At 44.5% G+C, this 15303-nt stretch overlaps 1 protein-coding gene across 5 annotated transcripts; it reads right to left on the bottom strand.

Annotated features, from left to right (window-relative positions):
• Nucleotides 1–3086: 3086 nt before the first annotated feature.
• On the bottom strand, nt 3087–15199 carry LOC120309598. Of its 5 annotated transcripts, none has more exons than XM_039347005.1 (3): nt 15130–15199; nt 11016–11112; nt 3087–4531 (listed from the first exon to the last, which is right to left on the bottom strand). In XM_039347005.1, exon 3 carries the CDS (start codon nt 4509–4511, stop codon nt 3411–3413), a length of 1101 nt encoding a protein of 366 aa, XP_039202939.1. In that variant the 5' UTR covers nt 4512–4531; nt 11016–11112; nt 15130–15199; the 3' UTR covers nt 3087–3410. The 5 variants fall into 5 exon arrangements, with proteins under 5 accessions (XP_039202939.1, XP_039202933.1, XP_039202956.1 ...); XM_039346999.1 differs by having other exon boundaries at nt 14999–15176; XM_039347022.1 differs by lacking the exon at nt 15130–15199 and adding an exon at nt 14819–14837.
• Nucleotides 15200–15303: the final 104 nt, after the last annotated feature.

Here is a 15303-nt window from a genome sequence, read left to right as displayed (position 1 = left end):
TTGCTGTAGAGCCTTCTTGGGAGCTAAAAGGGGAGACAACTTCTTCCCCAAGGTAAGATGGGTGGTGAGGCACCTCAGAAGCAGATTGGGTCCTGCTTGTCCCCAGGAAAAGCAATCTGGGGGTCTTTTTTTTTTTTAAAAAAAAAGAGAGAACTGTGTACTATGCAAACTACCCGGTGTTCCTGGGGAAATTGTGCCAGCAAGCAAATGGAGAGGATTGTCGTTCTCCCCGCTCCACTGAGCCTCTTCTGGTTTGACCCATGTGCCTTGATTTCATCTCATCCTTCAGCCACGCGTCATCGATCTAAAACAGTGTTTCTCAACCTTGACCATTTTAAGGCACGCGGACTTCAACTCCCAGAATTCCACAGCCAGCATTACTGGCTGTGGAATTCTGGGAGTTGAAGTCCGCATGCCTTAAAATGGTCAAGGTTGAGAAACACTGATCTCAAAGCTCTGTTCTGATGGCCCACGGAATACGCAGTAGTCTTTAGAATGTAGGTTTGTGCCCAGTTTGAAATAGGCACCTGGTCACAGCTAAAAGCAAAAATAATAATAAAAAATATCCAGACCTAACATGATCCCATCAGTACCTCTGCTCCCCTTGAGTGTTTACATTTTTACAGTTAGTCTCTATAAAAATGTAAGGTAGCACAGTACATGCTGTATACTGGGTATATACCGAGTGATACGTATAGATTAAAATACTTTTAAGCAGCTCTTGATGCTTCATTTCAATGCAAATCAAACCACTGGGCTCTTGTCCTAATTTTTCAGTTTGTCCAATATTCCCCCCCCCCCCCCCCCGTTTAAATGTAATCTTTCTCATCCACTCTCATATTTCTCAATTAGTTCTTGTTTCCTCTTATTGGCTTTCCCACAGGGATATTTTTTTGCCAGAAACCAGCACTTACTTCCAGTTCCCAGCAGAAGCTGGCCCACAGTGAATGGGCTTGCTTAATGATTGCTACAAGAAAAGGCTACAAAATCAGGTCCGTCACAGGAGTGACCTGCTTTACAACCTTCAGGACTCTTTAACTGCTAGACTCTGTTGTAAGGACTGCCTGTCGTGTAACTGAAAGTAAAGTTGGAAATTAGGATGCTACATAGTCTCTTAAAGAGCTGATCTTTCTAGATAAACTGTTAACCCTTGGGTTTGTTTCCTCCTTTGGCATGTTAACATTCATAATCCCATTTGGTCACCATGATGTAAAAAAGACGCTGAGACTCTAGAAAGAGTGCAGAGAAGAGCAACAAAGGATTAGGGGACTGGAGGCTAAAGCATATAAGGAACAGCTGCTGGAATTGGGAATGTCTAGTTTAAGGAAGAGAAGGACGAGGGGGGACATGATAGCAGTGTTCCAGTATCTCAGGGGCTGCCCCAAAGAAGAGGGAGTCAAACTCTTCTCCAAAGCGCCTGAAGGCAGGACAAGAAGCAATGGATGGAAACTTATCAAGGAGAGAAGCAACCCAGAACTAAGGAGAAACTTCCTGACAGTTAGAACAATTAATCAATGGAACAACCTGCCTCCAGAAGCGGTGGATGCTCCAACACTGGAAGTTTTTAAGAGACTGGACAGCCATTTGTCTGAAATGGTATAGGGTTTCCTGCCTGAGCAGGGGGTTGGACTAGATGACCTCCAAGGTCCTTTCCAATTATTATTATTATTGTTAAGCTTTAAAGACAGGTTTGGAATCTTGGCCTCAACAGTTCAGCTTTAGGATTAAAATACAGACACCTTTCCCAAATCAGCTGATTTTTCTTTCTGCAAGTTTCCTGCATTTAAAGCTTCTCTTCCAGTCATCCCATGTGCTCTTTGAGCAGAAAGGCACCAAATCCCCTGCCTTAACAAAAAGATATTAGAATACTGTTAGCCATGGGTAATAAAGCTAAGCAGAACAAATGAGGCATTTACATCCCCATTTCCTCAATCCTTTTTTCTGGTTGCATTAAAGAGCACAGGGCAACATCCAGCATAGATTTATTTTTATTTTCATAACTAAAGCCAGGTGACAAACAGAAGGAATTGCTTTTTACTGTGTCCCAAAGACAAAATACCACAAACAAAACTTCTTTAAAAAAAAAAAAAAAAAATTCAACTGCAATCCCCCCCCAATCATATTTTTAATTACAATTTTTTAAACTTCACTTCTTTTCAAAAACTCAGTTGCAATTCTCTCAAAATTACTTTTTTTTAATTATAATTTTTTTCTCTAAACTTTCTAAGCAAAGATGCACTTTTCACATGTGCCGACATAGAACAGGTCAGCATATCGATCCCCTTGCCTAAACAATCTCACTTTTTTCTCTTTTACCACTGGATAACATCATTCTGGGTATATAACAGTGCGTGCCATTTACAGCAGGAAATGGAAGGGTTGCATTGGGTTTTGATCCACGCTCAAAACCTGCAGCTCTTTAATTAACCGGGTCACCATCATCTTCCACACAACTTGTCGCCTTCTTGGTTATCACACTGGGCCTTTCTTGGCCAACACAGATTGCAGAAAATACTGGCAACACGTTAAGATGAGGACAATTTAGCTCTGTCGTGAATTGAAACATTATTCAGTTGTAAGCATATCATGTCCCAGGTCCTTTTAGCGTTTCTGGTTATGTTACCATATCTCAAGGAAAAATCATTTTTCATTTCAGAATGGGTCTAGCATGGAAGAAAGCTGTAGATAGATCTGGAATTGTGAAAGCAGCAAGGGTTTTTTTTTTTTTTTAGCAACAATATGGTCCTACTGCCTGGTCAGCTAAAAAAAGAATAAACAATGATGCTCAGCAGGAGGAGAAGAATTGGGGCTGCTCTAGACATTGGTCTGGTTTGATAGCCGGCTGAAGGCACTTTGCACATTCCCAGGAGGAATGCAGATATTTAAAATTGCTAGCTGACAGGCACACAGACAGACGCAGGCTACACACTCTAGGCCAGGGGTAGGCAACCTTGGCTCTTTTATGACTCGTGGACTTCAACTCCCAGAATTCCTGAGCCAGCCATGCTGAGGGGAAAGAGAGGTTTCCAAGCTGAGCCATGCTGGCTCAGGAATTCTGGGAGTTGAAGTCCACGAGTCATAAAAGGTTGCCTACCCATGCTCTAGGCCAATGTTTCTCAATCTTGATGACTTTTAAGAGGTTTGGACTTCAACTCCCAGAATTCTCTAGTCACCTAGACTAGCTGAGGAATTCTGGGAGTTGAAGTCTGCATACTTCAAAATTGCCCAGATTGGGAAACACCTCTCTGTAGGGCTGTTTTACAGAATTTACAAAGCTTGCCTTTGGACACACAAGCTGCAGCTGATTCTGTCCTCTTGGAGAAGGCAGGATAAAGGAGAACAGGTAAACAGGTTGAAGGCGCATCTCTGAAGGGGGGGGGGGAGGAGAAAATCAGAAACTTCCCACAGCTTCACTCTTCATTGGCCCAGGCAGCAGAGCGCTTCTCTTCCTCCAGATAAGGGAGCACAGCATCCGTGTAGAATTTCTGCAGCTTGGGGACTGTTTGCTTCCAGAAATCCGGGTCAAAATCTACCGGGGCGATTGCAGTTTCTTTCTTGGTGTGAACGACAAAATCCGCTTTGTCCAGGCCGGAGACTTTCATCTGACACTGAACTTGGGTATAATAGGGATGATCTTTCTTCAGTGAGTAGGAACCGCCCTCCTTTTCCAGACAGAATGTTTTATCTTTGCAGGCTTCGGACACCGTCTTGTTTCTGTGTTTATAGGGGCACTTCACCTCCAAGAGACCAAGATCCTTGCCGGTATCCGCTTCTTGGACAATGCCGTCGGGGCTGGCAGCCAGCCAGGGCTTGTCTCTGTCGACAAAGAGGCCGCAATCTTTCACCTTCACCGGCTTCTTTGCCGTGCTGGACTTGAGGGCTTCATAAGCTTGCACTGCCTTCTTCTCATTGCGGACCCCCCAAGACATGGCCGGGCTCTGTACCCCAGAGCCCGATCCCACCACAGCCTTCAGGTACGACTGAGGCACTTCCGTGGTCCGGCCGTTGACAAACTTGCTGTTGGAGATCTTGGGAGCGATGGAGGCCGTGATGCGGTTCTCGCGCCACTTGTGCCATTCGGGGTTTCTCCACTGACCCCGCGTTTCCCGCTCGACCTCGGCCACTTTTTCAGGGGGGAGGGGCGCAGGCAGGCCCCTCGCTTTGCCTTGGGTTTTGCTGACCGCATCGGAAGCCTTTGCCCCACCCGATGCCGTGGAGCTCTTGGCTGCCGCTCCCTCACTCTTCCTTCGCGTACCTCCTCGTGGGCCCTCAGAAGCCGTTGCAGAGCTGGGCTGGACACTTTCCCTTGCTCCTCTAGGCTTTGTGGAATAGGCCTTCTCTGGGCCTGATCCGCTACCGCTTCCGCTCTTAGGAGCCGTCGGCTTTGCAGCGGTCGCAGTGATGGTCCTGGAGGAGGCCGATGAGTGAGGAGTTCCCGGACCTGCCTTTGGGGCTGTAGCCGCTGGGCGTGGAGATGCAGCAGAATCCGATGTTTTCCTGGGCCTCCCCATTTTTCTTGTTCTGCAAATATCTTGGGGGAGGAGAGAGAAAAAATAAGAAGAGGAGGAGGAGGAAGAGAGAGAGAGAGAGAGAGAGAGAGAGAGAGAGAGAGTTGTTTATATCTACTGCCTTTTATTCTTCAATGGCCAAAGACACTCCCCCCCAAAAGTCATCTACAAATAATCTTGGAGGTAAACCTCGACTTACCACAATGCGCTTAGTGGCCGTGTACAACAAAAAAGTGACAGGACCATTTTTCACAGTTACCTTTCGAGCATCCCCATGATCCTGTGATCAAAATTCAGACGCTGGGCAACTGGTTCCTATTTATGACTGTCGCCATGTCCCGGGGTCAAGTGATCCCCTTTTGCGACCTTCTGACAAGCAAAGTCGGGGGGGGGGGAGATTCACTTAACAACCAGGTTACTAACTGCAGTGATTCACTTAACCACCAAAAAAGGTCGTAAAATGGGGCAAGACTCATTTAACAAATGTCTCGCTTAACAACAGAAACGTTGGGCTCAATTGTGGCTGTAAGAGATGTAAATAAATGTCAGAGCTGCTCTTTACTTTGCTGGGTGGGTGGGTGAGTGGGAGGGGAACCGATTGGGAGTGGGGAGGAGAACTCAAGACTTTTCACCCTGCTGGCCGAGAGACAAGGACAGCCACATGAGAATGCAGCTGCATACCAAGGATAACCGTTCCCAAAACATCTGCTTTGAACGCGACTGGACAAACGGGAACCAAGGGAGGGGCGAGTATCTTGGAGAGGGGGAATTATACTTGGGAATTTGCCCCGTCTAGCTTTATTTTACTATACTTCACTTGACCTCAATAAACTATGTTGTTGTTAGTTGCGAAGTCATGTCCGACCCATCGTGACCCCATGGACCACGTTCCTCCAAGTCTTCCTGTCCTCTACCATCTTCTGGAGTCCATTTAAGCTCACGCCTACTGCTTCAGGGACTCCATCCATCCACCTCATTCTGTCGTCCCCTTCTTCTATTGCCCTCCATCTTTTCCAGCATCAGGCTCTTTTCCAGTGAGTCCTTCCTTCTCATTAGATGGCCAAAGGCTCAGATCCTGAGTTTCAACTTCAGGATCTGGCCTTCTAAAGAGCAGTCAGGGTTGATCTCCTCTAGGACTGACCGGTTGGATCGCCTTGCAGTCCAGGGGACCCACAGGAGTCTTCTCCAGCACCATAGTTCAAAGGCCTCAATTCTTTGGCGCTCAGCCTTTCTTATGGTCCAACTTTCACAGCCATACATTGCAACTGGGAAAACCATGGCCTGACTATACACACTGTTGTTGGCAGGGTGATGTCTCTGCTTTTTAGTATGCTGTCTAGATTTGCCATAGCTTTCCTCCCCAGGAGCAAGCGTCTTTTAATTTCTTGGCTGCAGTCCCCATCTGCGGTGATCTTGGAGCCCAGAAAGATAAAATCTGTCACTACCTCCATTTCTTCCCCATCTATTTGCCAGGAATTGAGAGGGCCGGATGCCATGATCTTGGTTTTCTTAATGTTGAGTTTCAAGCCAACTTTTGCACTCTCCTTCTTCACCTACATCAAGTAAACTATACCTTTGTCATAAAAATGGGCTCATGGATCGCTACAGGGAGTCCTCGATTTACCAGTTTGTTTAGTGACCATCACAACAGCAGTGAAAAAAGTGACTTAGGACCCTTTTTCACACTTGCGACCACTGCAGCATCCCCATGGTCACGGGATCAAAATTTGGATGTTTGGCAGTTGGTTCATATTTGTAACGGCTGCAGTGTCTCCCCGGGGTCAACGTGATCCCCTTTTGCAACTTTCTGACAAGCAACGTGAGTGGGGAAGCCAGATTCACTTAACAACCGTGTTACTAACTTAACTGCAAGGATTCACTTAGCCACCGTAGCTAGATAGGTCATCAAAATGGGGGCAAAACTCACTTAACAAATGTCTCACTGAACAACAGAAATGTTGGGCTCAGTTGCGGTTGTAAGTCGAAGACTACCTGTATTGCTTAAGGTTCAAGTAGAGGCAGGACTGACAGTCACCACAGACCGTGTGCCACATACAACTAACTCCATGTTTCTCAGCCTTAGCAACTTTATAACCTGTGGACTCCAATTCCCAGAATTTCCTAGCCAGCTGGCTGGCTGGGGAATTCTGGGAGTTGGAGTCCACATAACATAAAGTTGCTGAGGGGTGAAAAACATTGATTTAACTATGACAACTACTTTAATACCTACCGTGTCTTCCGGCGTATAAGGCGACCTGGCGTATAAGATGACCCCTGACTTCGGCGCCAATTTCCATGCCTAGAAAGTCGTCTTATCCGCTGGAAACTACCGTAATTTCCGGCATATAAGACGACTCGGGGTATAAGACGATCCCCGACTTCGGCGCCGATTTCTGCACTTTAGAAAGTCGTCTTATACGCCAGAAAATACAGTAAACAAGAATGCAAGTATCTTTCACAGCTAGCTTTCAAGCCTTCTTATATGGCTTCTCTCCAATGATTGGATCTATTTTAGCCAATCTAACACGATCTACAACTTAACTCTAAAAATTGGTGCCTGCCTCCATTTTTTCCCCTCTTTCTTTTATTTATTTATTTATTTATGAGACTTATATACCGCTTTAAGTGCAAGCACTCTCTAAGCGGTGTACACCAGTAGGCAATGTATATATATATATATATATATATATTTACATTGCCCCCAACAATCTGGGTCCTCATTTTACCTACCTCGGAAGGATGGAAGGCTGAGTCAACCTTGAGCCGGTGAGATTTGAACCGCTGACCTGCTGAACACAGTCAGCCAAAGTGGCCTGCAGTCTGCAAGTAAGCCTAATTGGACCAGTATCTAAAACTACTCTAGAAGCTTTTTCATCAGAGCAAGCCTACAGCCTTTTAAATGAGATTGTATACGTGCTGCTGACTGCACACATAAGCCAATTGGAAAGAGGTGGGTACACCCCTTTGTACACGCACAAAGAGTCGTTTTCCTCTGAAAGCAGTGGAGCCTTCAACAATCTGTGAGACACTCCCCCCCACTAATTCTATGTGACTTGAAATAAAAAAACAGGCTGTGTTCACAAAAATGAACATTTTCCTGAATGTTGTTTATCTCTAGCTTGCTTTCCAGAGCATTGCCTGCTTTATAACCTGCTTTTATTCCCTGAATAGCTGGACTACAGCTCCCATTCAGAGAATAACAACCAGATGACTTCAAAGAATATAAATCCTTCCATTCCCAACCATTCAGTCAGAACCGAAGAAGCTTCTTGGAGGAGAAGCAAAAACATTTTCAAGGAAAAAACTAAGTTCAATAGCCTTTTGAAAAGCACCTCTGAGCTCCCATTTACCTTCCCCAATGAGGTAATTTTAATCACAGTGTCCAGGATGTAACTTTTGCAGCTAAATGCCTCTGCATTTCAACTTGCCTTTAGATTAAAGGGTAGGAGGTGTTGCTTTCAAGTGGATAGATGGAGAAATGAAACTTCCATTCAGCTGCAGACCGTGAGAGCCTGAAGCCTTGTCAAGGACACCAGAACAGGTGTGGATGTGAAGTAGACGGTTCCCATAACAAAGTGGACTTGTTGATATAGATTCTGGGACATGATAGCAGTGTTCCAGTATCTCAGGGGCTGCCACAAAGAAGAGGGAATCAAGCTATTTTCCAAAGCACCTGAAGGCAGGACTAGAAGCAACGGGTGGAAACTAATCAAGGAGAGAAGCAACCTAGAACTAAAGAGAAACTTCCTGACAGTGAGAACAATTAACCAGTGGAACAACCTGCCTCCAGAAGCGGTGAATGCTCCAACATTGAAAGTTTTTAAGAAGAGACTGGACAGCCATTTGTCCGAAATAGTATAGGGTTTCCTGCCTGAGCAGGGGGTTGGACTAGATGACCTCCAAGGTCCCTTCCAACTTTATTATTATTATTATTACATTAAGATGTTGGGGGTTTGGCTGAGAAAAGTATTGTTTAAGTCTATGCATTGGTGTTGAAACCTCAGAGTTAGTTTTGCTTCGACATAACCAAGCAGTGTATTCAATAAACAATAAGATTTTCAGAAATGGAATGAACCTGGAGTTTTATTTGGATTCTCAAGCTGGATGTTGACACACTGGTTCTGTAGGAGTGGGATGTGGGGTCCAATCTGTCTTGAAAATTCCGAATGGAGGAGAGCTGCCTTAATAAGGCCCTTTTGGTCTCATTCTTTTTTCTCTCTTATGGTTTAAAATCCCCAAGAGGCTTTAGGGCAGTGGTTCTCAACCTGTGGGCCGGGACCCCATTTGGGGTCGAACGACCATTTCACGGGGGTCGCCAAACAACGCAGTCCGCCATTTTTTTCCCCCTTTTCCTTAGCTGTGCTACTCCCTTTTATTCTATTGGCTTTCGAAAGCCAATAAAATAGACTCTCTTGAATAGAGTCTAATTCTATTGGCTTTCAAAAGCCAATAGGAATTGTCCAGGCTGTCTCTGCCCTGCTGAACCCGCCAAAAGTCCCATTCTGCAAACAGTGCTAAACCAGTTGAGTAGTCCTCGACTTACGACCGGTTGGGGGGTCGCGGCATTAAAAAGGTTGAGAACCACTGCTTTAGGGGCTGAGGATTGACTCCAGGTAACGAGAACAAGACCAGTTTTTCTAAGAGTCTGCAGGGAGCTTTTAATTTTTGATCTCATCAACACACATATATATTTCCAACGTAGTTATTTTCTACTAGGAAAATAGGTTTTCACATCAAAAATATGGTTTGAATAAGCCACTGTTAACTAAATACAGTGAGTCCTCGACTTACAACTGGAACGGGGCCTGTCTGTCACTGTCATAAGTCGTAACGGTCACAAAGCGGGTCACCCACACAATCGATCATTTTAATGACCTATTTTGCAGCAGTGGTTAAGTGAACCAATTGTTTGCTATGGGCTAGTTTTGCCCAAAACTGGAAGGAAATGTTAGATTTCAGCAAAAATGTTGTAAAACACGGTCACAAAACTGTAAGTGCATGCCAGTTGCAGAATAATTGAAATGCAGCCATGTTACCAGGGGGAGGAGGGAAGGGAAGAGGCAGCTATCGGAACCGCCAGGTCAGGGGTAGGCAACCTTGGCTCTTTTATGACTCGTGGACTTCAACTCCCAGAATTCCTGAGCCAGCCATGCTGAGGGGAAAGGGAGAAGTTTCCAAGCTGAGCCAGGCTGGCTCAGGAATTCTGGGAGTTGAAGTCCACGAGTCATGAAGAGGCCATAGTTCCCCCATGCTGGCTCAAGAATTCTGGGAGTTGAAGGCCATGAGTCATGAAGGGGCCATAGTTTCCCCATGCTGGCTCAGGAATTCTGGGTGGGATTGAAGTCTACCCATCTCTGAGTGGCCAAGGTTGAGAAATACAGGCCTAGGTCAGGGATAGGCAACCTTGGCTCTTTTATGACTCGTGGACTTCAACTCCCAGAATTCCTGAGCCAGCCATGCTGAGGGGAAAGGGAAAGGTTTCCAAGCTGAGCCATGCTGGCTCAGGAATTCTGGGAATTGAAGTCCACGAGTCATAAAAGAGCCAAGGTTGCCTACCCCTGCCCCAGGTGGTCCATTTTCAAATGGTAGCTAAGTGATGGTTTATGAGTAGTGGACGACCTGTATGCACATTGTACAGGTAGCCTTTTGATTTACAACCACAACTGTGCCCAAAATTTCTATGGCTGAGACATTTGCTAAGTGAATTTTGCCCCATTTTACGACCTTTCTTGACACTGTTAAGTGAGTCACTAAAGTGGTTAAGTTAGTAACGCCCTTTTTAGGTAAGCCTGGCTTCCCCATTGACGGCACCTTCGCAAAAACGTGATCACATGACCTCACAACCGTCACAAATAGGAATCAGTTGCCAAGCATCCAAATTGTGACCAGGTGACCACAGGGATGCTGCAACGCTGAAAGACAGTTGTAAGTCACTTTTTTCAGTGCTGTTAAAACATCAAATGGTCATTTTAAAAAAAAAAACTATTTTAAGTCAAGGACTACAACAAAGCCCCATCAGGGGATGCAGGCAGCACACAAAACCACACACCCTCCGGTCAGCAGATAAACCTCTCTCCACAGAACCGGTCCCTGGTGCTCAAAAGGTTGGGGACCTCTGACCTATACTACTATGCCATAAATCGTTATCTCCAAACTGTTCCTTGTGGGTTTGCATTATGCTTGAAGTAAATAGGAACCAAATGATCCCGAAGCTTCGTGTGATCAGGGAGGATCTCTTCTCTGAATCTAATCAGAGTACAAAGTGCATTTAACAAGATTTAAAAAGGTGAAGCCATTGCCTATGGCCTTGAAGTGACCACATTAATGCCACACTTTTAGTTGTTGAAAAAAAAACCTTATCTGCTGGGCTCATGCAAAACTCCAAAATATAACCTAACCAACTTTGCTCAATATGTGAAGCCACAGTAAGACTAAACAAAGTTAAAACTTAACCAAATTTAACCAAGTACATCTTTTAAACTTTTTTTGTGCATTGCAAAGACTTACCTTTTTTTGATTCACAAAGTACAACTGTAGGCTTCCTTACTTAAAAAAAGTAAGTCTTCCTAGACTAGAGGTTTCTTCCAAAGTTCAACACAAACAGCTGTGAGGAAAAAACACAACAAAATCTTTCAAACTTTTTTTTCTCTCCACTGCAAAGGCTTATTAACCTTTTTTTTTAAATTCACAAAGTACAACCTAGACTTCGCTACTTAATAAATGCCCCTAGAAGTTTCTTCCAAAATCGGACTTCCAAAATCCCAATTTACTGTTTGTTGTTTGTTAATGCTAACCAGATCCAGCTTTGGAACAGCTGCTGGGTGAGGCTGAGGAGGAACTAGACTAAAAATGAAAACAAGGGACGGATTGGGAGACATGACACAAGGCTAAAAAGGCATGTCTGGGCTTAACACTCAGCAGGCGGCTGCTTCTGCAATGGACTTTTCTATCGCTAAGAAAAAAACGTTTTACCGTCTATCAAGTTTACACCCAGATTGAGTTCTGCACTGTACAGGTAGTCTTCAAGACTTATGACAACAGAGCCCAAAATTTCTGTTGCTAAGTGAAACATTTGTTGAGTTTTGCCCCATTTTACGATTTTTCCTGCCACATTTGTGTTAAGTGAATCACTTCTTCTTGTTGTGCCATATCCGTTATCGGACGTTGGCGATCAGGTTGGCGATTCTATTTTTATCTATTTTTTATCCTGTGTGCTCCATCACTGGAGAATTTTAAAAAGAGACTAGAACTCAGTGATTTTGCCGCACAAACCTCACTTCTGGCTTTGCATTATAGGCAGTCTTTCAGTTACGACCACAATTGAACCCATGAATTTATGTTGCAAAGTTGAGAAATTTGACTTTTGACCCATTTTACGACTTTTCTTGCCAGTTGATAAGTGAATCCCTGCAGTTGTTAAATTAGTAACATGATTGTGAAGTAAATCTGGCTTCCCCATTGACTTTGCTCGTCAGATGGTCACAAAAGATGATCACGTGACTCTGGGACACTGCAACCGTCATAAATATGAGACAGTTGCCGAGCACCCAAATGTAAATGATGTGACCATGGGGATGCTGCAACGGCCATAAGTGCGAAAAATCGTCACAAGGCACTTTTTTCAGTGCCGCTGTAACTTCAAACAGTCACTAAATGGACTGTTGTTAAGTCAAGGACTACCTGTACTGCAATACACTTGATTTAAAGCAGTGGTTCTCAACCTGTGGGTCGGGACCCCATTTGGGGTCGAACGACCATTTCACGGGGGTCGCCAAACAAGGCTGTCCGCCATTTTTCCCCCTTTTCTTTGGCCACGCCCCTGGCACCCGGTGATGTATAAGTGGTTGGGGATCACCACAACATGGGGAACTGTATTATGGGGTCGCGGCATTAGAAAGGTTGAGAACCACTGATTTAAAGGAAAGAAAAAACAGAGGTGCGATAGCAGTATTCCAGTATTTGAGGGGCTGCCACCAAGAAGAGGGAGTCAAATTATTCTCCAAAGCACCAGAAGGCAGGACAAGAAACAAAGGTTGAAAACTAACCAAAGAGAGAAGCAACCTGGAATTAAGGAGAAAGTTCCTAACGGTCAGGGCAATTGACCAGTGGAACAGCTTGCCTCCAGAAATCGTGGGTGCTCCATCACTAGAGGTTTTTAAGAAGAGACTAGACAGTCACTTATCTGAGATGGTATAGATCAGTGGTTCTCAACCTTTTTAATGCCCCGACCCCCAACCGATCACAAGTCGAGGACTACTCAACTGGTGCAGCACCGTTTGCAGAATGGGACTTTTGGCGGGCTCAGCAGGGCAGAGACAGCCTGGACAATTCCTATTGGCTTTCAAAAGCCAATAGAATAAAAGGGAGTAGCACAGCTAAGGAAAAGGGGGAAAAAATGGCAGACTGCGTTGTTTGGCGACCCCCGTGAAATGGTCGTTCGACCCAAATGGGGTCCCGACCCACAGGTTGAGAACCACTGGTATAGATTCTCCTGCTTGAGCAGGGGGCTGGATTAGAATACCTCCAAGATCCCTTCCAGCTTTATTCTATTCTATTCTATTCTATTCTATTCTATTCTATTCTATTCTATGCTATGCTATGCTATGCTATGCTATGCTATTCTATTCTACATTCTATTCTGTGCTGTTCTATGCTATGCTGTTCTGTTCTACTCTATTATTGGCAGTGTCCCCTTCCCTCTGCCAAGGAGATTTATTCTAATTCTATTCTATTCCTATTCTATTCTGCTCTATTCTATTCTAATTCTATTCTATTCCATATTTTCTATTCTATTCTATTCTGCTCTATTCTAATTCTATTCTAATAAAATTATACCCTTCCCAATGAATGGAGCTAAAGATTATGTTTACTTAGAGATTTAAGCTGTGACAAGTCAAACAGTGGCAGCTTCACCCTTCATTCTACAAGTCTAAAATCTCGCTCTGCCCTTAAGGCGGAGGAGAGAATAGCATCTCCTTCCTTTGGGAATACACCTAGTAGAAAAGCTCCACCTCTTTTCTGGAAGAAGTAGAAGGAAGAATTCACCATTAAGAATTCTACAGGTAGTCCTCGACAAACAACCAATCATTTAGAGACCGTTTGAAGTTGCATGTGACTTATGACCGTTTTTCACACTTACAATGGTTGCATCCCCCATGCTCAAAATTCAAGCACTTGGCAACCGGCATGTATTTATGACGGTTGCAGCCACCTTCTGATAAGCAAAATTAACAGGGGAGCCAGATTCACTTAACAATCTGTGTTACTAACTGCAGTGGTTCACTGAACTGTGAAGAAAAGGTCGTAAAATGAGGCAAAATTCACTTAACAACCGTCTTGCAACAGAAATTTTGAGCTCAATTTTGGTGGTGCTGGAGTTGGAAAGGAAGAATGCATAATGTCTATATGCTCGTTCGCTTGCTCTCCAGGGCATAGCTGCTCCCTCCCCAACACACAATCGCCAAGTCTTCAAACATGGCCCATTTGAGACTTGTGGACTTCAACTCCCAGAATTCCTCAGCCAGGCACGCATGGTGGGAGTTGAAGTCCACAAGTCTCAAATGGGCCAAGTTTGAAGACCCTCTGCTCTAGAGTAAATTCATCCTGTTCCTACCTTCACTTATCCTAGCTTATCCTCCAAATCTAATGAATTTGGTTGCTGCCAGCCAGACAATTGCTTTTCAAAGTTGCTTTTTTGCAAGACGAAATCTCAACAGCCCCGAGGGCTCTCCTTATAAAACGCCCATCTGGAAGGAAACCCACCTCCCTGACGTCCGGTTTGATTTTTCCCGCGTTCCGTTTCTCCCATTACCTATAGAGGCAGATCCTTTAAACCTGTTCAGGCTCTAGAGTTCTTGCATTTTCCCAGATGCATTACAAAAATACACCTATAACCTATATTTAAAGTCCATGAATTGGAGAGCATCTTATTCTAAACTACTCCAAAGCCCTCTCGGGTTTTTTTCTCTCTCTCTTTTGGATGGGAACCACCGGTCCCACTAGTTTTAATATTGCAACATGTCTCAATATAAATCAATATAGAAATGTATAATATATATATATATTATATATATATAATGTATAATATATATATATATATATATATATATATATATATATATATATATATATATATATATATATAAAACCCGAACAACCAAAGACCTATATACAAATACCCGCGAAAACCTCAGAAAACATATATATCAATATATATTTATCAACATGCAAACATTGCAATAGATAATATTGTAATATTCCAACAGTTCCTCCTCGTAGTAAAGTTATGCACGAGAGGAAAAGTCTAATACCTAGAAACCGCTGCGCCGACAAACCCCGAGCGGTGCAAACCCAGCGAGCTGTGATTTCTCCCACAAACCAGGATTAAAGCATCCGAGCTCGGTGCAATGCGTGGACCTGCCTCCATGCAGAGTTTGTTAGCCATCCCAGGTTTTCCCGACCCGGAGCCCCCCCCCACACACTTCAATTACCTCCGCTGGAATTCTCACGCCTTTATCATGAAACGATACAAACGAGAACCCGGCACTCCGCAACTTTTCAGACGGAGCAATTGCTCCGAATCAACCCGCCCCTCCCAAATGCAGAAAAATAGAACCGTTACTTATGTTTCGCTTTACTCGCTCCGGACCAGGAGAAGGAATGCGAAGTTCGCGCAGGCGCGAAAGGCTCCCTGGAAAAAAAGGGAATCCCCGCGGGCCCCACCTACCACGTCGAGCAAAGCTGCGCCTGCGCCTTTTGGAGCGGGCACGTGCCTCGCCCCCGGCAGGCGATGGCC

This window comes from Crotalus tigris, unplaced genomic scaffold, assembly GCF_016545835.1.
Source record: "Crotalus tigris isolate CLP2741 ecotype Arizona unplaced genomic scaffold, ASM1654583v1 scf7180000017552.641344, whole genome shotgun sequence".
Lineage (NCBI taxonomy): Eukaryota > Metazoa > Chordata > Lepidosauria > Squamata > Viperidae > Crotalus > Crotalus tigris.
The sequence above is the reverse complement of the archived record's forward strand: the minus strand, read 5'-3'. Positions and strand labels throughout refer to the sequence as shown.